The sequence below is a fragment of the Chanodichthys erythropterus genome, chromosome 3 (genome assembly GCF_024489055.1).
Source record: "Chanodichthys erythropterus isolate Z2021 chromosome 3, ASM2448905v1, whole genome shotgun sequence".
Taxonomy (NCBI): domain Eukaryota; kingdom Metazoa; phylum Chordata; class Actinopteri; order Cypriniformes; family Xenocyprididae; genus Chanodichthys; species Chanodichthys erythropterus.
Window position 1 is genome coordinate 72,655,866 of NC_090223.1, and position 22,722 is coordinate 72,678,587.

The 22,722-nt window shown below is 39.1% G+C and overlaps 1 protein-coding gene and 1 long non-coding RNA gene across 3 annotated transcripts in view; one reads left to right on the plus strand and one right to left on the minus strand.

The window, feature by feature from the left end:
* Positions 1–469: 469 nt before the first annotated feature.
* The window catches only part of LOC137006263 (oocyte zinc finger protein XlCOF6-like), a 165,444-nt gene continuing 143,191 nt past the window's right edge, over positions 470–22,722 (minus strand). Inside the window, exons 1-3 of one of the 2 annotated variants that reach the window (XM_067366908.1) lie at positions 12,402–12,431; positions 10,794–10,887; positions 470–2,077 (exon numbers count right to left, since the gene is read on the minus strand). In XM_067366908.1, coding sequence (XP_067223009.1) covers positions 612–2,077; positions 10,794–10,887 — 1,560 coding nt within the window. In that variant the 5' untranslated portion in view covers positions 12,402–12,431 and the 3' untranslated portion in view covers positions 470–611. Of the gene's footprint in view, positions 2,078–10,793; positions 10,888–12,401; positions 12,432–22,722 lie in introns of those variants that run through there. The other variant, XM_067366900.1, reaches the window with a different exon arrangement.
* Positions 11,643–21,501, plus strand: LOC137007869 (uncharacterized). Its single transcript, XR_010892683.1, has 3 exons — positions 11,643–12,004; positions 20,864–20,929; positions 21,013–21,501. It is a non-coding gene; the product is annotated as an uncharacterized lncRNA (long non-coding RNA).

Genomic DNA, 22,722 nt, shown 5'->3' on the forward strand with positions numbered 1-22,722 from the left:
CCTGACTTTCAATGTGTGGAATAGAAATTTTAAAATTCCACGACCCATGGGAACCCTGTATGAACTAATACTTTTAAATATATATATTATGTTGCTCACGCAAGTGGAAAAATATTAAAACATAAGCTTTATGTTTAAAGCCATGATTGGTAATGTGTTTGTAACGGCCCCTAATTTATTTATTTATTTGCCAAACAACGGTAATTTTCTTTAAACCTGCCAGTTACGGAGACTGTCTGTGGAACTACTTCCCAGTGGTGTAAAGTATTTGAGTAAATGCAGTTAGTAACTGTACTTAAGTATCTTTTTGGCTACTTTGTATCAAGATATTAGCAACTTTTACTCTTTACCTGACACAAGTAAACAAGTAAATGTATGTTTTACTCCAATACTTACATTTTGCATGGCACCTAATATTTCTGCAGCAGTTTCTGCTATAAAAAAGGCATTGTAGGTATTATATCTTCTATGTTTGCCTTTACGCACACAAACTTGCCAACAAGGCTACTTTACATGAATGCAAGTGCATTAGCAGTTAGTTGTGAATCTCAGGTGTTTGATTTAGGAGATGAGGCAGATAAGGTATCTGTGCTTTTATTCAAGTATGATTTTCAGGTACTCTTTACACCTCTGCTCTTTCCAGAGTGACAATGTCTAAAACAGCTCTCTTTTGAGTGAATCCTCATGTGCTCCTTCAGGTTACCCATTAATCTGAAACTCTTACCACACTGATCACACATGAATGGCTTCTCTCCAGTGTGAATTTTCATGTGACAATAAAGTGACGATTTATGTGCGAAACTCTTTCCACACTGATCACATGTGTATGGCTTCTCTCCAGTGTGAATTCTCATGTGAAAATAAAGTGACAATTTATATGCAAAACTCTTTCCACACTGATCACATGTAAAAGGCTTCTCTCCAGTGTGAATATTCATGTGTTCCCTAAGGATCTGTTCCCGTGTAAAGCCATTCCCGCACAGAGTGCAGGTGTAAGGCTTTTCTCCAGTGTGAGTTCTCATGTGGTCTTTAAGGCCTCCTTTTTGACTGAAACTCTGTCCACATTGCTGGCAGGTGTAAGGCTTTTCTCCAGTGTGAATTCTCATGTGTCTTTCAAGGCTTCCTTTTACATTGAAACTCTTTCCACACTGTTGGCAGGCGAATGGGCTTTCTCCAGTGTGAATTCTCATGTGGACTACAAGGTGTCCTTTATGACTGAAACTCTTTCCACACTCTTGACAGGTGTAAGGCTTTTCTCCAGTGTGAATTCTCATGTGTCTTTCAAGGCTTCCTTTTACATTGAAACTCTTTCCACACTGTTGGCAGGCGAATGGGCTTTCTCCAGTGTGAATTCTCATGTGGACTACAAGGTGTCCTTTATGACTGAAACTCTTTCCACACTCTTGACAGGTATGACGCTTTTCTCCAGTGTGAATTCTCATGTGTGCTGTAAGGTTACCTTTCTCACTGAAACTCTTTCCACATTGTTGGCAGATGTAAGGCTTTTCTCCAGTGTGAATTTGCATGTGGTATTTAAGGCTTCCTTTTTGTTTGAAACTCTTTCCACACTCTTGACAGGTGTAAGGCTTTTCTCCTTTGTGAATTCTCAAGTGGATTTCAAGTTTTCCTTTTTCACTGAAACTCTGTCCACACTGTACGCAGGCGAACGGACTCTCTACATTGTGAATTTTCATGTGAACTTCAAGGTTTCCTTTTTGAATGTAACCCTTTCCACACAGTTGGCAGGTGTAAGGTTTTTCTCCAGTGTGAGTTCTCATGTGGACTTTAAGGCTTCCCTTTTGACTGAAGCTCTTTCCACATTGCCGGCAAGAAAAGGGTTTCTCTCCAGTGTGAATTCTCAAGTGGACTTGAAGGTTTTTATGTCGATCAAAACTCTTTCCACACTGTTGGCAGGTGAAATATCTTTTAGTTCCTGTCTTTTGAACTCTTTTTAGTGAGGAAGTCTTTTTAGCCAGCGTTGACCTTTCCCCAGTCATAAAATCATGTTTATCATAATGTTCTTTCTCTTCTTCCCTTTCATTAAGTTCATGGCTAGCCTCTCTCAGTGCTGTTAGGTCTAGAACAAAAATAGACAAAACAATTTAGACATTTAAAGCATCAAAACTGACAACATGTATGATCTATACCAGGGGTGTCCAAACCTGTTCCTGAAGAGCTACCATCCTGCAGATTTCAGGTCCAATTCCAATCAAACACACCTGAACCAGCTAATCAGGATTTTCAGGGTTCCTTGATAATTACAGCAGGTGTGTTGGAGCAGGGTTGGGACTGAAGTCTGCAAGACGGTAACTCTCCAGGAGCAGGGTTGGACACCCCTGATCTATACCATACCCTATGGATCAGGGATGGGCAGCTTTGGTCCTGGAGGACCTGCATAGTTCGGTTTTATCTCTATTTAAATACATGTGCCTGTAATTTTCAAGCAGTCCTCAAGAATAAGGGTTAAATATTGGGGTTGGGTTAAATTTTGCAGGTGTATTTGATCAAGGATGGAGCTAAACTCTTCAGAATAGTGTCCCTCCCGAACCAGAGTTGCCCATACCGTCTATAGATCTTATACTCAATACACCAGTGGTTTTCAAACCTGGTCCACAGGGACCCACCACTGCACATTTTGTATGTCTCCTGTATTTTTCACATCTGGTTAAGATCATCAGCTTGTTAGAGGAGAGCTGACATTGATAGAGAAATTTGCAGACTACTATTCCTGTTCACCAATAAGGCGAGAACCAGAACTGTTATAAACCTAAATATACTTGAATTAATTAAGTTAATTGAAAAGTCAACTATGCTATTAGTAATAGAAGATATTTGTCATTGTAATGATGTCAGACATAGCACACACTACTGCGGCACGGTTAGCGATCTCACTACAGCCGTTCCGAGCCTAATCTCTTCAAGCGGGCCAGGGCATGGTACGGAGCAATCACACTAGCCAAACAAACTAGACTTTGAGGGTCAAAAGTGCTCACAAGTGTGAGTACACCCTTAATTTTGGTTTAAGACACATTTTGAGAATAATTTGACACAAAACTTTCCACCATTGACAGAATTTTCCTGGTATACGGTAGGGGTGCTTTTACTTATCTGAATCAGTACAAAACCTCCTGATCAAAACACAGAAGCAGCAGCAGCAGGAAGAAGCGATAAAAGCTTTGATCAAGTACATGCAAACTAATGCAATCATCTGTGTTATTTTTCTTGACATATTGCATGTTCAGCTATTCATACAACAAAATCTTCTGGGGTCATTAAAGTTTTGTAATAATCAAAAATGCTGGTGATGGCTGGCAACTTAAAAAAAAAAAAAAACAATTAAAAAATTAATACTTATGAGATGTGCTTTCCTTAGCACAAAACTTACATTTTACAGTTATACTGTTACTTGTAAATGTCCAATACTAGCAGAATCTGTCTAGTACTTTACATGTAACTCTCTAAGCTCTTGATTGCTTGAAATCTACTATGGAGCCGACCTGTAGTCAGTTGTCAGTTTTTTATAAAATAAACTATAAAAGGACTTTTTTAAATGCTTGAATATGTGCCACGCATCATGACCATAAACAATAATTAATCAGCTCCCATGATTACACATAAAACCTCAACATGATCTAAATCAGGGGTTTTCAGTAGGGATGTACACCAGTATTGGGCCGATACCAAGCTCATATACTTGTACACGTACTCGTAAAAATACCCCCGATACCAAAGAGCGCTAGAGAGCAGCTCATGGTGTAGGACGTGTTTTCAATTAGCTCCATCACACTTGTTGAAATGAATAATTTAAAACTTTGTTGCTCTTGCTAAATTTGATCACTCAACATGATTAACATGCTGATGATAAATAAATCTAAAAAGACTGTCAAAAAGGCTCGTCCTCGTCAGCCGACACAGTGGAGGGCACTCTAGCAAGTTTATCAAAAAAGAATGTGCCTCTGAAGTCCAAGGTAACGGATTTAGAGGCCAGATATCATTGACAAATTATCAAGATAGCTGGTTTTTCTGAGAACATCGAGAAGGGCAACCCCACACAATTTGTCTCTGGCCTATTGCCTTCACTATCGGGAGAAGATCATTTTCCGCGTGACAAAGGTTGACCGAGCTCACCGCATTGGCCCCATTGTGAACAACAGACCGCAAGTTATGATTGCCAGGATACATCATGATACAATTAAGACTAAGATACTGCGGCTCGCCCGTAACCAAAGCCCACTCTCTTTTGATGGGAGTCATATCAGTATCTTTCCGGACTTTCCAGCAGAGGTGTCTTCCCAACGCAAACTGCTTGACGGTCCACGGGAGAAACTAAAGCCCAGATTTTAGCTCGCCGACAGGTTTTGAGAAATCGCCGACAAATGCCCGAAATCACAGGCAAATCGGTGCTCGTTCACGCGAGTGACAATCACGCAGTGTGAATGAGCAAAGACGCGATCTGAGAGAATCGCAGACGAGTCGCCGACACCCGTGAGATATTTGGCATGCTAAATATCTGGACCTGTCGGCGATTCAAAATCCTGCTGTGTGAAAAGTGTTCTGACTGAAAACTACATCGGCGATGACCGACAGCCAATGAGAGAGCAAGATACAGAGCAGCGGAGAGTTCGGGGAGGGAATTCTATCAAACGGAAACAAAACACAAACATTTGCTTGACCATCCGCAACAGCAGCACATTGAAAAGTTATTTATTTAGTTCCAACTGTCTTTGCAGAACACACAATCCACAGTCTCTCCAAACATGTCCTCCTCCATATTCTTCTTTTATTTATGTTGTTTTCGCTGCAAATCAGCACACAGGCAATTCATATTTCAAGCTTCTTGCGGGCTACTATTTTTAATAATAATCCCACCGTGTGTCTCAATCAGCTCCCTAGTTCAGTAGTCAGGGCACTGATGAGGGTATCAGCCACATTCACTTTCATTATATACTGAATTCACTACCTAGGGAGCTAGGGAGCTGATTGAAACGCAGGGCCAGTCTCACATGAGAACTCCGGTCTTGAACGCGTGATATCGCATTGTTTCCTTGTCACGTCTCACGTGTGTTTGGTTGTGATACGTAGTTTGCGTGCCAGACAGAGTTGTCGGCGATTCTTCCTATTGTAAAGTCACACAGTGTGAAACCTTCTGTCTCCGATCCATCGTGCAGTTTGAACACAGCAACGACTGAATGCTGGCCAAGATAGTCATGCAGTGTGAAAAGAACAGTGACCCGACTACTTTGAAAATCGTGCAGTCTGAACTCGGCTTAAGGGCTAAAGGAATAAAATATGGCCTGTTGTACCCTGTACATCATGGTAGGACTTAATTCCTAGCTGCTGACGGCCTGCATAATCCATACATTATATATATATATATATGTATATATATATATATATATATATATATATATATATATATATATATATATATATATATATATATATACACACACACACACACACACACACACACATATATATATATATATATATACACACATATATATACATACATACATATATATACATATATATACATACATATATATACATACATATACATACATATATATACATACATATACATACATATATATACATACATACATATACATACATATACATACATATATATACATACATATATATACATACATATACATACATACATATACATACATACATATATATACATACATATACATACATATACATACATACATATACATACATATACATACATACATATACATACATATACATACATACATATACATACATATACATACATACATATACATACATATATATACATACATATACATACATATATATACATACATATACATACATACATATACATACATATATATATATATACATACATATACATACATATATATATATATACATACATATACATACATACATATATATACATACATATATATACATACATATATATACATACATATACATACATACATATATATACATACATACATATACATACATATATATATATATATATATACATACATACATACATATATATATATACATACATACATACATACATATATATATATATACATACATATACATACATTATATATATATATGTGACTTATATTTAATAATAGCGCCTATTTTACAATTAATTTAGATGTTTTTGAGAGATGCGAGCTCCAGGGCATCAGCGGCCATTCAGGGGTCATGTAAGCGCAGAGAACAGCTTCATCTCGGGCAGTGCTTCGGGGATTTACCACTGACACTTATAGTGGTTAAACATGAGACATAATTCAATTTGAGTACATAAAACGGCAATCTTTGGTCTTATTAATCTATTATTTGTTCCACAGCAAGTCAAATTGTGCTATTGTGCTTATAAACCCAACCGCCAGATGTCAGCGTTATCTCAGAACGTAAACTGACACATAGCCGGAGAAGCGCTAGGTGCATCAATAGCGTTAAGCCCCAGGTATACTCCGTGCGGACGGTGCTCGTGCAACAGCGCAAGCAGGAAAGAAGAGTCCACTAAGTGACAATACGCACAGTACTGAGCACAATGTGCAGTCGAAGAAGAATGAGTAAAGAGCGATTCAAAAACAAGAAGAGTAAACTCAAGAGGCATGCCTTCTCCATCATTTTTGATTCCTGTTATCTTGGTGTATCTTCTGAACTATGTTACAATGGTGGATGCACTATTTTTCTTCTCCGATCCTGCCCGACGAATGTCCCATTGATGAAACAAGTCTGGTAAAGAGTATAGAAAAAATTTGTATTGCGCATGTGTCGAACTCGGTCATCTGCACGCATCCGCATCCGCATCCATTTAGTATACTTTGAAGGATGTGCGGACACGACAGGGCGCGGAAAGTGAAGTATACCCGGGGCTTTAGCATCAGATTGACAAGAGTCAGTTGTTTGCAAAATAGACCATGTTATATAATCCAAAACTCGGGAAACTCACTGAATCTGCCAATGCCATCCGCACTCCTGAGAGGTGTTTGATAGAATGTGATAAGTACTGCACGTTTTTCTCTCAATAACAAAATAAACAGACAACAAAAAATGAAAGTGGTGGTAGCATAAAGAAAGCATCTGATCATAGCGATGTGGATATGTTCTCAACAGCTCTGTTGTGATTTGGATCATGTGTCAAACTGCCAACGGCTGAAATCACGTGACTTTGGCACTACGAACAGCAGATTCGATACATTGATTCATTTATGCTCCGAAGCTTCCTGAAGCAGTGGTTTGAAATCGGCCATCACTAAATAATAGGGATGTCCCGATCACGTTTTTTTGCCCTCGAGAAAAAAGAATAAAGAAGAGCAAAAAAACAGATCCAGGAACAGTGCTTTTCAGGTTTTTCAGGTATTTGGTTTTCAAATAGTAATCAAATATAAAATATCACTGCATATTATCTTTACTGTATAAAATAAATAAAGATTAATCATTATTGAAGTTACAAAAACTATTCAGTCAAGAGCAGTGAGTAATTTCTTTGTTATTTGTTGTTTGATTTAACATTAAATACAGGCAGCAGGAATAGTTGTTTTCCCTTTAAGACATGCACGATCCAGTACATATAGCCTACTGTTCCACATGCGCTGTCTTTCTCGGCTAATATACGTTCACTTAAGACATAACCGACTATGTTTGCTAGGATACTCGCTAGGACGGGCATGTTGACATAATTTTTGTATGAATGTGGCCGCCGAAGCGCAAGGCATGAAAGAGAACTCAGTATTTGCGCGCTGACTGGAATAAGCGTGTGCGCGCTTCGGATGAGCGCACAGAAATCTTCTCACAGCGCGTGCGAGTTCTCTTTCGCGTCTTGTTCTTTAAGGTTTAAATCAGCAAGGCTTAAACGAGTTAGTTTAAATACAGACAGCAACGTGTGCAACGTGTGTCAACACCCGGGTGATGACGGCGTAAATGACTGGACATTAGAGCAGACGGCACTCGCAGTTAACAGTTTACAAAGAGTGACTGTTTTGTCCACGCTTTCTGATTATCGTTGTTGTAACGTTTTGCGCATCCATCGACTGAAACATACATTATCTGAACTCTGTCTGTATTCCACGTTGCTATTTTAAACAAACCATATTAACCAATAGATGCGTCGTCATGCGGACATTACCTCCCTGATCGGGAGGTAATGTCCGATTCCGATCGAGTCTGAAGCCACATTTTTTTTGGCGCTACAAATATATTCTCGTCGCTTTATAATATTAATATTGAACCACTGTACTCACATGGACCAATTTAAATATGATTGTAGTACCTTTATGGATCTTGAGAGAGGAAGTGTCATTGCTCCCTATGCAGGCCTCACTGAGCCATCAGATTTCAACTAAAATATCTTCATTTGTGTTCTGAAGATTAATGAAGGTCTTGCGGGTGTGGGACGGCATGAGGGTGAGTAATTAATGACACAATTTTCATTTTTGGGTGAAATAACCGTTTAATCTCAGTTTTTATAAATCTGATATTCTTGATTTTACAAGCCACCAGTCCATTTGTTTTGAGATGTTTTTGCTCAAATTCAGTTGCGCCAAACCTGCTGTAACCATAGCCATTGATTAGCTGGGAGAATAGTGAAATTGCACCCTCTAGTGGATGACTAATGATTTGATAGTAAAATCGGGTGCTCGCACCCCCTAGGGGCCCCACAGGTAGAAAACCCCTGATCTAAGGGTGCTTTCACACCTGCGCTTGAGATGTGAAAGCAATCGACCCAGTTAACGGACCAACCAACCAAATTATATCATTTTCATAACGGAAAATATTATATAAAAATCAGTAATGTCTGATTCTGTGAGTGAGCACATTATTTACATTATCTGAAAGCCAACGATCGCCTCTGGTGTGTAATTACACTTCTCCGTGCGAGAATGCTGTCCCGACGAAGTCTCAATTCCCGCTCTGCTTCATTATAAAATTCAAATGGTCTCTCTCGACAGACACACGGACAACAGGTCGCCTACTAGACAGCGCTGGGAAATCCAGAGATGGAGAGAGAGAAAGAGCGCGGGTTTGAATTTGCCGCAGCAAATATGAATTAACTGCGGGAGAGAGCTACATTTATAAAGTGTTTGTGTGTGTCTCGACAGTTACAAATAAAGCCACAATAAACTCATGGAGCGAACTTGTCAATCATTATTTTGATGGATGACGCAGAGAAAATTCTGACCAATAAGAGGACAGTTTTACTCCCATGTGACTTACCTTAACGCATTTTGGTACGCTTTGAAATTTTGCCATGTGAAAGCGAACCGAACCAAGAAAAAAAAGCAACATTGTAACAAATTTAGTCCCTGTTTCGGAACAAAACAAGCGATCCATAGGTGTGAAAACACCCTAAATTTCAAATAAATCCGGTGCCATGGTAACAGCGATCGAGATATCAAAAATCTGTTCGTAATTTTACATCAACAAAGTCTTGGGCTACATTCACACCATCAGTCCAAATCTGATTTTTGTGCATATCTGATTGAAATCAGATTTAGCAAGTGTGAACTGCAAAATAAATAAATAAATCACATGAAATGCAATTCATACAAATCCATTTCAAGCTACAATCATGTGTGGTTTGAAATCCTATTCAAATCACATTTAAAGCGATGTAGTTACACACTATAGTAATGAGTTAATAATGCTTAATTATGAAATTAAACCAAACTTTAACCCTACCTCTGTAGTAAATAAATGTAGTTAAAATTATCAGGAAAATTTAATTCTGAAGTGAACTAATCCTTTAAAATTATTCAGTTCTTCTTTGAGTGATTACAATGTAATCGTCATCTTAAAATAAAGTAACAAAATAAATTGCCGTTTGTGTTTGACCAGTAGGTGGCACTGTTAGTTAATCGATGTGGTCAGTTTGGCATAACAATGACACACAGTTTGGTGTCAATATGCAAAACCATTGCAGAGTTACGGCTTTAGATCATTTTTGGTCATTTTGCAGTTACGTTTTTTGTTTCTCAAGGTACAATGGTACTGTAGAAAAAGCAAATTTCAGGTTTTGTTTAATTATAGCACAACCATTTTTTTTATGTGTCCTCACAGTGAGCCCATACATACAGTGTGTCAAGCTTGGTAAAAATATCTCATTGCATTTAGGAGTTACACATAAATTTATATTTATGAGCACATAACAATGACCCATGTCCGACAATGACCCATGTCCCTCATATGGGTTTGGGATGACAGCAGAATTTTCATTTTTGGGTCAACTTTCCCTTTAATGTTTATTCACACAAATCCAGTGCTGCTGATTTAATTTGTTAGTTTAACTGAACTTATTTCAGTTTGTATCAGAACTTTTACAGAACATTAAAATGACAACCATGATCATTTTGTCTCAACATGTAATTTTCACACCATTTCATCTATCAGCGCTTATTGATTTCCTGTACCACAAATGACAAGGTGAATATTTTCACTGGTTTCATCAAATATTATCAGTTCACTCTGTTCAAAATGTTTTACACACTTGTCCTGCTGACTTTCCTCCATATGACACACACACGTACACACATTAAATTATTATTTATAAAAAAAATTTTTTTGCTTGATTTAATGTTCAATTACTGCTGTTTATGTTCAGGTATGTTAAAATGTAAATAAAGCACGTTTGAGCATTAAGATGCTCAAAGTTTTTTGTTTTTCATTGTTCTCTATTCAGAAGTAGATGTTGGGTTTAAAGTTGCACAAAATATTCTTTATTTCTGTAGAGCTGGACATTTTAGGATCAATAAAACGATGAGAATAAAACCAACCTGTTTGTTCCTCAATATCTTCAGTCTTCATGTCTTCAGTCTCATCTTTAATAATTATCTTCATATCGTCAGTCTCCTCTTTAATAAACTCCATCTGTAAGAAAAGAATAACAAGAGTTAATAGTCTTAAATAACCTGTTAAAAACACTCAAAACTAACACTGTAAATTAAACACTTCATATTTAGAAGTTTATGATCTACATTTGGTATTTAAAGAATTATATATTATATTTAAATGATTACTTTTTGATGAAAACATGATAAGTTAGTTTGTTAGTGTTTGTTGATCTCGTTCATGTTTGAGCAGCACGAGTCGTGATTCACTGAATCATTTCTCTAAATATTTGATTCAATTGACTCGGAGTTGAAAAGTTCATCATAACTCTCCAGAGACTGAATTCGTGTTCATGATAAACTGATTTATGATATATATAGAGAGAGAAATGAGACGCAGGTTTACTGTTTCTCATCAGTGGATGAGTTTTACTCACACAAATATCCTTTATTACAGTTAGATAAAAAAAATCACAATGTTACATTAAATAGTAAATAAACTCATTTCACATCACTTGTTTAAAACAAAACACACTATAACTATAAATCACTGTGCCCGGTTGCATAAAGCACCTTAAGTGTAATTTTCCCTTAAGATCGCCCTTATGTTTCCCTTAAACTTAAGGGTGTTGCAGAAAATAACCGTTAAGTGTTACTTAAGGGTTTCTTTAGGCGAAACGTCATAAACCCTTAAGAATTTCCCTTAAGTATATATTTTTCACTTAAGTAATGCGTAAGTGTTGCATAAAGCCCCTTAACCTTCATTTCCCTAAGTATATCGTAAGGTTCGTAAAACTTCACCTTAAGTGTTACACAGAGTGAGCAGGTTCAATCCAAGTCGTATAACGTGCCACGATCGGCCGCTTAATGATAGACAAATTGTACTTTAGCGGTTTATTCACATAAACATTGATGAAATATAACATCTTATAACATATCTTATATGGTAAACGGAAGCGCAAACGTGCGTGCATCACACGCAAAAACAACCCTCATTGGTTCTTGCGCGCACATTTGAGCTTCCGACACAGCCGTAATCATATGGATGTCTTTCAATAAATGGACATAAATGATGAGAGAATATTAAAAATATCTTTATTTGTTGTCCAAAGATGAATGAAAGTCTTATGGGTTTGGAACGACATGAGGGCGTCAGGGTGAGTGAATGACGGCAGAAATCTCAATTTTGAGTAAACAATCAATTTGAGTTTCTCGTCTCTTTCATATTTGGTTTTCTTTTTTGTTTTCCTTATCCATATTATGTTGTTTTCTGTGAAAACTTACCACGATACGTATTAACAAATAACGTGTCCATGGCAACAGTAGAATTTTTTAACGGCAAAACCTGGGATGCTGTCGTTAAACACTTAACGGTTTCCCTTACCTAAGAGAACAGTTTAAGAGATTATATGCAACACCCTTAAGTCATTCCCTTAGTTAAGGGGAAATCACGCCTTAAGTGTCATACTTAAGGGAAAAACTTAAGGTGCTTTATGCAACCGGGCACTGAACTGTTTCTATCGATTAAAACAGCTTAAATTCTTAAAAACAAACCTTTCTTCAGCAGAATCACAGCAGATGCAGGAGCTCGGCTTAGTCTTATGACGTCACGTCGTCACTCCAAAATAAAAGTCCTGTTCAGACGCCGCATTGTCTACAATCACATAAGTGAACTGAAATCTAACCATATTTATCAGATAATCTTTGTATTAAAATCAAAACAGTGACAAAAATGATACAAAGAAGCATGTTAAAAAAGGTTGTACGAGTTTATTCATGTGTCAGTGCAAACTGAAACCCAGCAAACAAGGGACGTCCCCCGGACGTTGTGAACGTCCGCTAGGTCCGCGTTTGGTCCGCTTTGTAACCTTCGCTGGCGGACGTTCGGAGGACATTCAAGTCCTTGCCAGTTTGCGAAAGTCTTACTGACGTCCCTCATCTGGTATTTCCATAACAACACTTGTAACAAAAAAAACAGCGCTGCCTTTTATCAACAGACCTGACACCTTGAAACTCAGACAAAGGGCAAATCAATTTATCTTTCAAGAATCAGTAATCAAGTAAAATAAGCAAAATTTCAAGTATAAATGTAGTTTATTCAATACCAGAAATATTGCTAAAAGGTTCAGTCAAGTTAAAAATGAAATGTTTCACATATTTGTAATTAAATCAGTAAGTAAAGTCTTCAATGTCAGGGGTCATTAGTGTGAGTTGCTGCCTATTTAGCAAATTAAATTGTGATGTGGACACTCTTAATAGAAACTTTCTGGTTCTCTGATGTCGAGTCTAGAGCAATCACACACACAGTTGTAAACGTCAAACTTCACAGCATGCAGACTCTTGAAGGTCTGCCCCATTTGCCGCACGCACACACACACACACATACTAGATACACATGACTATTAACTGCTCATTTCAAGGTTTGCTTTTTTGGTGTTAACTCTAAAAACATTTAAATGTTGCATTTTTCAGGTTTTACCTAGTTCTTTACATGGTCTCTTAACCATTTTTAAAGCATGTCTGATCATTATAAATTAGTTTTAAAAGAGTCAGCTGGGATTGTCTTGGTTGTGATATTACTTTGTTTTGTTTAAGATAACATCCCTGCTTCCATTAAGACTCTCTCTCTCTCTCTCTCTCTCTCTCTCTCTCTCTCTCTCTTACAGCACAAATAATCTTTTCAATGGCCTCCTGACTGTAACTTAGACAGAATGTAATATTAAATTCATTACAATATAGAACCTTTAATGTTAAAATGTAAATGTTTAACTACCAAATAAAAACCACGTCTTGGAGTGATTCCATGTCATGTCTAATGACCTGCAGGATTGAAAACTATAATAAAGACATATTTGTTTAATATCAACATCTCACAGGTTCAGGAACTGGCCATAATGCTGAATCCTAAACTTCTATAGTTCTTGCCCATACGGTAACCAACATCATGGCTGCATTGCAAAACGGTTTTTAAATGGAAACGGAGGTGTGTTGAACACCCTCTTCTGATGATGCAGGAGTTGCAACTATGGCAGCTGAGAAGGCCATTCTTTGTGTTCTTTTTGAAGAATTTTCGGAGCCTGATGAAATCGGTATAAATATGTGTTTAATACTACAAAATACGCTCAATGTTACAGTCACTGCCCTTGCCGTCCAGAATAAAAGAGAACATCCCAATCCAGTGAAGGGATTTGTGGAAACTTCTAATTATTGTCATACAACACTTGCCTTGCATTTCAGGTGAAGGATAATCCACTTCTTACCTCCAAGAGTGTGTTATGATCTATATTTTTATATTTTTATTGTGAGTTTTAGGCTTATCATTATTGCTGATCACTGTTGTTGTGCTTTGATATTGTAATATTTACCATTATATAATCAGAGGAGTATAGAAAAGTTTATGAAAGTGTCACTTCACAATACAACAGCAATATATATATATATATATATATACCTGGATGTCAGTGACAGCATTCCCTAAGGCCATCTAGCCCAAGCTAGGCCTATAAGAGGTCTTCCTCAAAGAGAGAAGACCTGATAAGGCCGCTAAGAGCTTCTGAGATCCACACTTCCGTAGACAGAGTGGTCTCTTCTAGGGAATGAGGGTAGGGAGCCAAGAAAGGGACCCCGCCCAGCCACTAGAGGGGACAGTGTCACCCTCAATGCCACCAGGGAAGCTAACCTGGTCTTAACATAAGACATGCTAGGTTTGAAGCCATCCCTGTCTGAACACAGAATCTCCAAGACGCAACCTCCACTAAAGGGAGCGGGTAAGAGTGACTGCAGAAAGGCAGGAGCACCCCAACTCGTGCGTAGAGATGGGCATCCTGGAGAGCAGAACTCAGCTTGAGTGCTATGAACCCTCAGATCGAGGGGAGTGTATTCCGCTCATCTAGGATCTACTTAGTGCCTGATTAACGCACTAAGGAGGCTGTGCGCTAAAGCCTGATCATTCAGGGAAGCACAAACCAGCCTATAGGCTGAAACCCAGTGGGAGTCCTGGACAGAGCCAACCACCATAATCAGCTTTGGGAGCTAAGCACTATTATGTACGCAACCCAAAGGGAAGTACAAAGCTCGCCTAACAGGTAGACCATGTAATGGGCAAACACTCATGGAGGCCAAAGAGGGGCCTACAGCATGACAAATGGATATGAACCATCAGAATATTCAGAAGGTGGCCCAGAGAAGCCACCCCGAACATTTGCTCTGTTCTGAAGCAGAGATAACACTTTGCCTGTTTGCACATGCTATCCAACACGAGCCAACAAGCAGTGTACTCGGTAAAAGCACCTTTTACTCTATCAACTAGAGGAGTACCACATACGCCAATACTTTGTCAAAGAAGGCCTAGAGAGGCCTGTCACCTCGACAAATGCATGGCATCAGCTCATGGCAGTGTTCTTAGGTACCAGAAAGGATACTAACCAACACAAAGGAGGTTAAGTACCATCCGGACCCGTGGCCAACAGCGTGTGAAGAGATCCTCGGATCAACAAACAAATCAACATATGCCATATGTTAAAGGTTCCTAGGCCTTATAGGCCACCTTTTCTCAACATATGGTGTAAGTCCATTGGCCTTTACTAGGAGCATACAAAATCCACCTTAAACATCTAGGTGGCTGGAGCTCAACTAGTATCTCTTCTTAGGCTCAGTGAGACAATATAGTAAGAAACCAAACCTCAGTAAGGTTTACTACAGTCCACTGAGGGGCTAGCCACTCTGAGTATTTAGCAAACACACTATATCCTCAGCGAGAAGAGTACTCTAGCTGAACTCCAAATGTTACATCAGAGGCCGAGAAGGAGGCCTACCTTAGTATACATCTGGCATCAGCAAGTGGCTGCCACAATCGGACCACCAAAGAGCAGTGCATAAATCCTCGCAGAAGGAAATATACAACTCCCTGCTACAAAACAGACCTGAAGTGGACTGTTTGCTCAGGTCATAAGTGCTCTAAAGTGGTCGCAACTACCAGCCGGCTAGAAAGGAAGGCCTCAGAAGGGCCAACGATCTTAGCAACAGATGGCTTTACGGCTTTCTGTAGTCAATACCAGAGTGTACCAACCAGTCAACTGAAAGGGAAGGCCCCTCGGAGCCAACCAAATCAGGAACAAGAGGCCGAAGCCAGACTGGCAGTTATCTAAACCACTGAAGAGCAGTGTATCAAGACTTCCTCAGAAGGGATACACAAATACTGTTCTCTGACGCAAAACAGGCCACGTGGCTCCTGAAGTGGTTAGATACAAGGCAATCCCGCACAACAAGTCAGCCAAGAAGGAGGCCCTTAAGGCCTACCATCCTAATGACAAGTGGCGTTCGCCATTGTGAATATACACTCGCAGGCTGAACCAACCAGTTAACTAAAAAGGAAGGCCTAAAGAGGGCCAACGATTATAGTATATTGGCAAATCTAGACCACCAAAGAGCAGTGTATCAAAACTTCCTCAGAAGAGATATACAAAAGCTGCTTCCTGACGCAAACGGGCCTGAAGTGGCCTGTTCGCTCAGGTCAAGCATGCTCCTGAAGTGTTCAGATTCTAAGCACCCCGTACAGCAGGTCAGTCGAGAAAGAGGCCCTAGGGCCTACTATCCTAGTGACAAGTGGCGTTCGGTCATTGTAAATATACACTTGCAGACTGAGCCACCCAGTAAACTAAAAAGGAAGGCCTAAGGAGGGCCAATGATCTTAGTAACAGGTTGCTTACAGCAACTGTAAGGTATACCAGACTGTGCCATCAAGTGAACTGAGAAGGAAGCTCCTCAGAGCCTACCAAATCAGAGACAAGAAGCGGCAGCCCAATTGGAACACTAAGAGACGCACACTAGAAAGGAGGCCGAAGAGGGCCTACCCATTCACGCCGCATGTAGCAACAGCTCGTGATCTAATAGGGAACCAAGTAATACACATTCCAACAGGCAATGATGTACAATTGGCTAAAGGGAACCAACACAGCCAACATGGTCTAAAGGAGGCCAATAGGGCCTACACTTCAAACAACACGTGGCACAACACGTGGCAGTGCAAGTGATGTGACCATAAAATGATCAAACCAAAACATGGTAACTTAACCAATGCTACCTAGAGAGAGGCTATGTAACAAACAGGCCTACATTCTAAGCTAGAAAGATTAACCGAAGGGATGACCAAAAACAGAAAGCTAAAAAAAAAATCACCATCTTTCCTCAATGTCTACAATAGTGGTTAAAAACAAGCCAGCTATCATGTGACAGGTGCCAACCTGTGGCAGCATACTAAGCTCACATACAAATATGTAGGGCAAGGATCTAGAACTTAAAGCAAGCACAGAGCAGCTTTAATATATGTCATTTCAAAAAAGGAAATTGTTCTTCCATACAGATTCTCAAATCTTTACTAAGCCATAGAGGACAAAAACTACATGATAGTAATGTCCACTCAACTTGATTGTAGCATACAACAAGTGGCCTATAAAAGAAAACATTTCCTTATTGACATAGCGTTCTAGAACGTGGGGCCTAACAAAAACCTGCATAACTTATCTGCCTCAACAAGATAAGGGCCTAATCCACCTGAGATAACAGAACAGGAAGTACCACAATAGTTTACAACCTAACTGTCAACTCAACCCATGCACCTACATAAATAGGGGATAGTGGGCATGCGGCCTAACAACCCCCTCGGGAGGAGGCCAAAACTAGGAATATGTATCCAAAGAGGATAATATACATAAAGTTATTCGCAAATAACCCTCCTAGCTCTAGCCTAGCCGCTAAGCTTGTGGGCAAAGAAAAACAGCAAACAAAGCCTGTTTTACATATTGCTTCTAATCCCTATAAAAGAAAGGAAAGCAACATACCCAAGCAAAAAATGTCAGGCGGCCGATCAAAGCCGCCGACATTGTATAAATTGAAGTGACGAGTGCCAACTCAAACTACTCTAGAAACAGCAGATGAGACGCTACTAAGCAGGTGGCTAAGAGGCGGCCATTTTGTGGCCTGCACAACATATACTAGCCACCTAACAACTTCAGTTTTGCCCAGAAAACCCCCCTAATCTTTTGCTACATGCAAAGAAAACTATACAGGAAAACAAAGTCTTATTTAAAACATAAAATAAAGACCCCTCCCTGCGGCTCAATGACCAAAGACTCCTAACACTCCTTATCTCATGAAAGGGTGGAATCTGCTGTTCTTTTAAGCCTAAAAGATCCTCTTACTATCAAACAAAACAGTGGGCCGATAAAAACTATGGGCTCAGCTATTAGTCTGACCATAAGCAGCATCTGAGCATGATATACGTATATACAGGAAGGTGGAAGAAGAGGGAGAGAGGGTAGATAAAAATCACCCTATTTTTGTAGCTGGAGAATCGATTACAAACGCAGCGCTATTTATAATCGATCACCCATCTCACTCTCATTCTTCCTCCTCCCGTCTGTCTGGGTTCAGATCTAATCTGAAATGACCCCAGTCTTTGCAGTAAGAGTCAATTTCTGCCTGAATTCCACCTGTGACTTGATTACTGCTAAAAGAAGAGCTAAGGAGGTCCTTAAGGGCATGCTTCTTAAGAGGAGGCACAAAGCTCGCGCTGCTGTCGTCCAGATCTGCTGGATGTGGGCTCCTGGGCAGCACATCTTGGTCCTGGTTCATAAATGATAAAAAGACATTATATCAGCATTTTGTTACATTTTATTGTATTTCTCTCAATTTTCTCTATGGCACAGCGTTAACATTTTTTACCTGTTGTTGCATCTGTGATGCTATTCTTTCAAAGACGTCCTCTCTCTCTCCACTGCCTAGATGTTGCAAGGTCCGAAAGCGTGGATCCCAAAGTGTCAATTTCACGTGATTTGTGTCTCAGTTCATCACTCAGTAGGGCTGCAGCAACAGCTTGTTGCTGTTCAAGGTAGTGCTCCACCATGTCCAGAGAGCTATTCCATCTTGTCACTACATCAATAATGAGTTTATGTACAGGGAGATTGAGTAGTTTTGATTGGTGGTCAGCACGGCTGTGGCTGTAGAACTGCGGTGAAAAAAACTAGCTACACGTCTGACTCTACCGAGGTGGCGGCTCACTGCGTTGACCTTTAAACCTGCTTGGGAGGCCAGGTTTAGTGTGTGCGCAATGTGAGGGGACAGTTCGGCTTCCTTTAATGCTACTCGCATGTTGCTTGCGTTGTCAGTAACAACAGCGATCCTTGTTCCAATCTTGTCCAGCCCCCACTCTTTGACTGCAGATTTAAGGACTTCAGCTATGTTTACGCCAGTGTGTGATTTCGCTAAGCTGTCTAGTTTGTAAAACGTAACTCTGCATTTCCCATTCACTCGTCAAGTCCACCCATCAGTGGTAATAGCAATGCACTCAGACTGTTTAAGGTTCAACATGACACGTTCTTTTGTCTCACGGTAAAGAGCAGGGAACACAGTTTGACTAAAATGAGCCCGCGACGGCATTTGATACTTCAGCTCAAGCTTGGCCACTAACCTTTTAAATCCTTTGCCATTTACTGCAGAAAAGGGACGTAAATCACACGCTATGTATTCCGCGATGTACCTCGTGATTTCTTGAGCCCTTGCGCTGTTGTGTGGCATAGTTGTTGAAAATGCCTCCTTCAGGGTTTTTTTGACCGGACAGGACTTTCTTTGTGAGAGAATCTGCAAACTTTTCAGGATGATGGGTCGTCAGATGACTTCGCATGTTGCTTGTGTTTCCTGTGTTGTATCGCAGTTTACTGTGGCAGTGCTTGCATACAGGGAGTGCAGAATTATTAGGCAAGTTGATTTTCTGATCATATTTTTTTTCCAAGCACATTTTACCAATTCCAATCCACATCAATCTTAATAACTACTATTAATATTGTTTTTAATCATTTATAAGTGATATATAATTGTTCATGAAGGCTGGAAATGAAAAATGCCCTATATTCAGGTGTGCAGAATAATTAGGCAGGGTTTCTTTTACAGATAAAATGAGCCAAAAAAGAGATTTAACTCAGACATAAAAGTCAAAAATTATTAAATACTCATGAGAAGGACGCAATACTAATGTAATACTAGAAATTGCAAAGTTAAAGCATGACCATTGGACAGTGAAATGCTCATTGGGTCAGCTGGGTCATACAAAAACAGCTGGAGAAGAAAAGACACGTTAACTGCAAAATTATTAAGAATTAAGGTGAAGAATTAAGTGTGAAACCATCAGGAACCCTTTAGTCTCCAGCGCCACCATTTCCCAGTACTGAAACGTACCTGGAGTCTTCAGAAGTGTGAGGTGTCAGGATCTCAGAGACTTAGGTTAGGTGAAGAATCCTAAAAAATGACCTGCTCTTAATAAGAATCACAAGCTGAAGTGTTATAAAGTACATGAAGACTGGGTTTTTATAGGCCTTATAGACAGACAGCTTGAGAGTGACTCCTGAAGGACCAGCACCACATCCTCTTGTACCACTGTTTGAAGAATTTATCTTCCAGAATATGGCAGTAAGTTTTGGAAGATCATTTAGTCCATCTCTGCAAGATGGACATTTCAGGATAAGAGATGGACTAAAAGTGAACTCCCACACCTTACTGCCAGATTCTGGAAGATAAATTCTATTCTTAAGTCATGCAAGATTCTTTACTTATGTCAGGATGAATTCTGGCTTGAAATAGAACTTTTGTAGCTCTGATGTTAATCTTCTTTGTAGGACAATAGAAAAGGATTGATGGTAAGGTTGGTAGGTTGTTTGTTTATTACATTTATTCAATGCAACAGATTTAAAACTGACATAAACTATAGTAGAGAGAAACATGAAGCAAAGTTTGGAAGATTTCTTTATGTAATGTAGACGTTTCCTCAGTATTGGCTCTGTAGTCAGGCATAAAAAATATTTTTGACAAAATATAAGGATATAGTGTTGGAAGAAAAAACACTGAACTTCTGAAAGTGATTAAAGGTAGTGAGAAAATTCAGACGGATAACAATACTTTGTGTTATGTGTATCTGCAACAATTTTATCTTATACATTTTTATTTCTACATGTTCTTATTGTTAGTATGTCATCGCTGGACATTAATGATGACATCGATGAAAGTGACTTCAGTCACATTTAAAACTCTGTGTAAGTAGTAGTTTTTATACATATTTGATCTGAGATTTGACGTGTTGAGTGTCATTGATTCATATTTTAAGCACTCTACATAGTATTGACTGGGCTGAGGACAGGACATGGGCTCCACATGAGGACACAAGAGATGTTTCAACATCAGAGGAAGAGGAAACCATAGAGGAGGCCAGAGACTATGATGACAGTGATGATGTTATGATCACCGTATGTTCCTGTCAGTTCCCGGACTACATTACCCAGAATCCTCTCTGCCAATCACCTGCACTCACTCCATCAATCACTATCACTAATCACCACACCCAGCTGCAGTACATTAACAGGACTATAAAGGACACTCACACCACCAGTTTTTGAAGTCTTGATTACCCTGTGTGTCAATTACAAGTGTTATCCTGTCTGTTCCTGTCTGTTCCTGTCTTTGACCCTTGCCTTGTTATCCTGTTCTGTGATTGATATCTGCCTGCCTTTGACTACTGCCTGTTTTGTGACCATGATTCTGCCTATCTCTGCCATACCTGTCTGTCCCTGGTTTGACCCTGCCTGTACGACCAATCTACTTTAATAAAATGCTGCATTTGGATCTCTGCCTCACGCCTGTTTCACACATAATCCGTCTGCAGTGCGTATGCGTTGCGTATTTTTTTACGCACCCATGTTAACGGATTAGAGCGTTCACACTGCACGCAGTTGCGGTCCGTCATTGCGTTCCAGGAGCGGTGCGTCTGCAGCAGTGCAGCGATCGTTTACGTACCGAGTCTATTTTTGCTGTGCTGCAAGTGCAGCACAGCAGATTGTGTGTGGGCAAAATGAACATGAATTGACCTGAAATTGTAAAAAAAACTGAAATTATGCACATTTAAACTACTTTGTACATTTAGTACATTACATAAAGAATTTTTTTTTTTTTAAGGATTTAACGGCATGCCAGCAACAGGCTATATTCATGCCAAAAGGAAACATTTCAATTTCACAGTTCAGTTGTATCATTTCAAAACAATTATTTTATTTAAAAAAAAAAAAATGAAAAATTTAGTTGCATAATGCGATCAGATATGTTTTTCCCCATCGTTGGAGGCTCGCATCCCAGCAGGCAATGACAGGTGGACCTAAACCAACCTTTTCAAAAACAAGGCGACATGGATGACACTCGGCTCATCGTTGAGGTCGAAAAACACAAACTTCTGTATGACCCGCAGAATGCATTGTACAAAGATTTGACTACAAAGGAAAAGGCATGGGAAGCAGTTTCGTCGGCTGTTGGTGTCGACAGTAAGTTTTCAAATCTTTGTGTCATGTTTATGTGTACTAAACTACTCCAGCAACTGTCAATATATAAGCGTAAAGAATATAACATTACGTTATTTATGTTTATGGTTTTTCAAAATGATTACAAACATATTATTGCTGTAAAGCCTATGTGTTGTTCGTGAATACAGTAGTGTTGCTATCTTTTTTTTGTCATTAGCATGTAGGTGTATACATTTAAGTTTACGCATTAAATAGCTCGTTGTACATACATTTGTATGTTTTTACATGTCATTTATATAGGGCAGACCATGAGGTTGTTATAAAACGTCTTAATGTATCAATGTACATCTAAATAAGTATGTTGAAAGTGTACATAATGTATAAATATAAATCTGGAGTACACATTACTATTTTGATGATTTTTCATTTTAGTAAATATTATACATTTCTACATTTTGAATATAGAAATGCAATTTTTAGTTTAAATGTCTATGTTCTTAATATAATAAAAGTAAAAATTGCATATTATCAATGTCAAT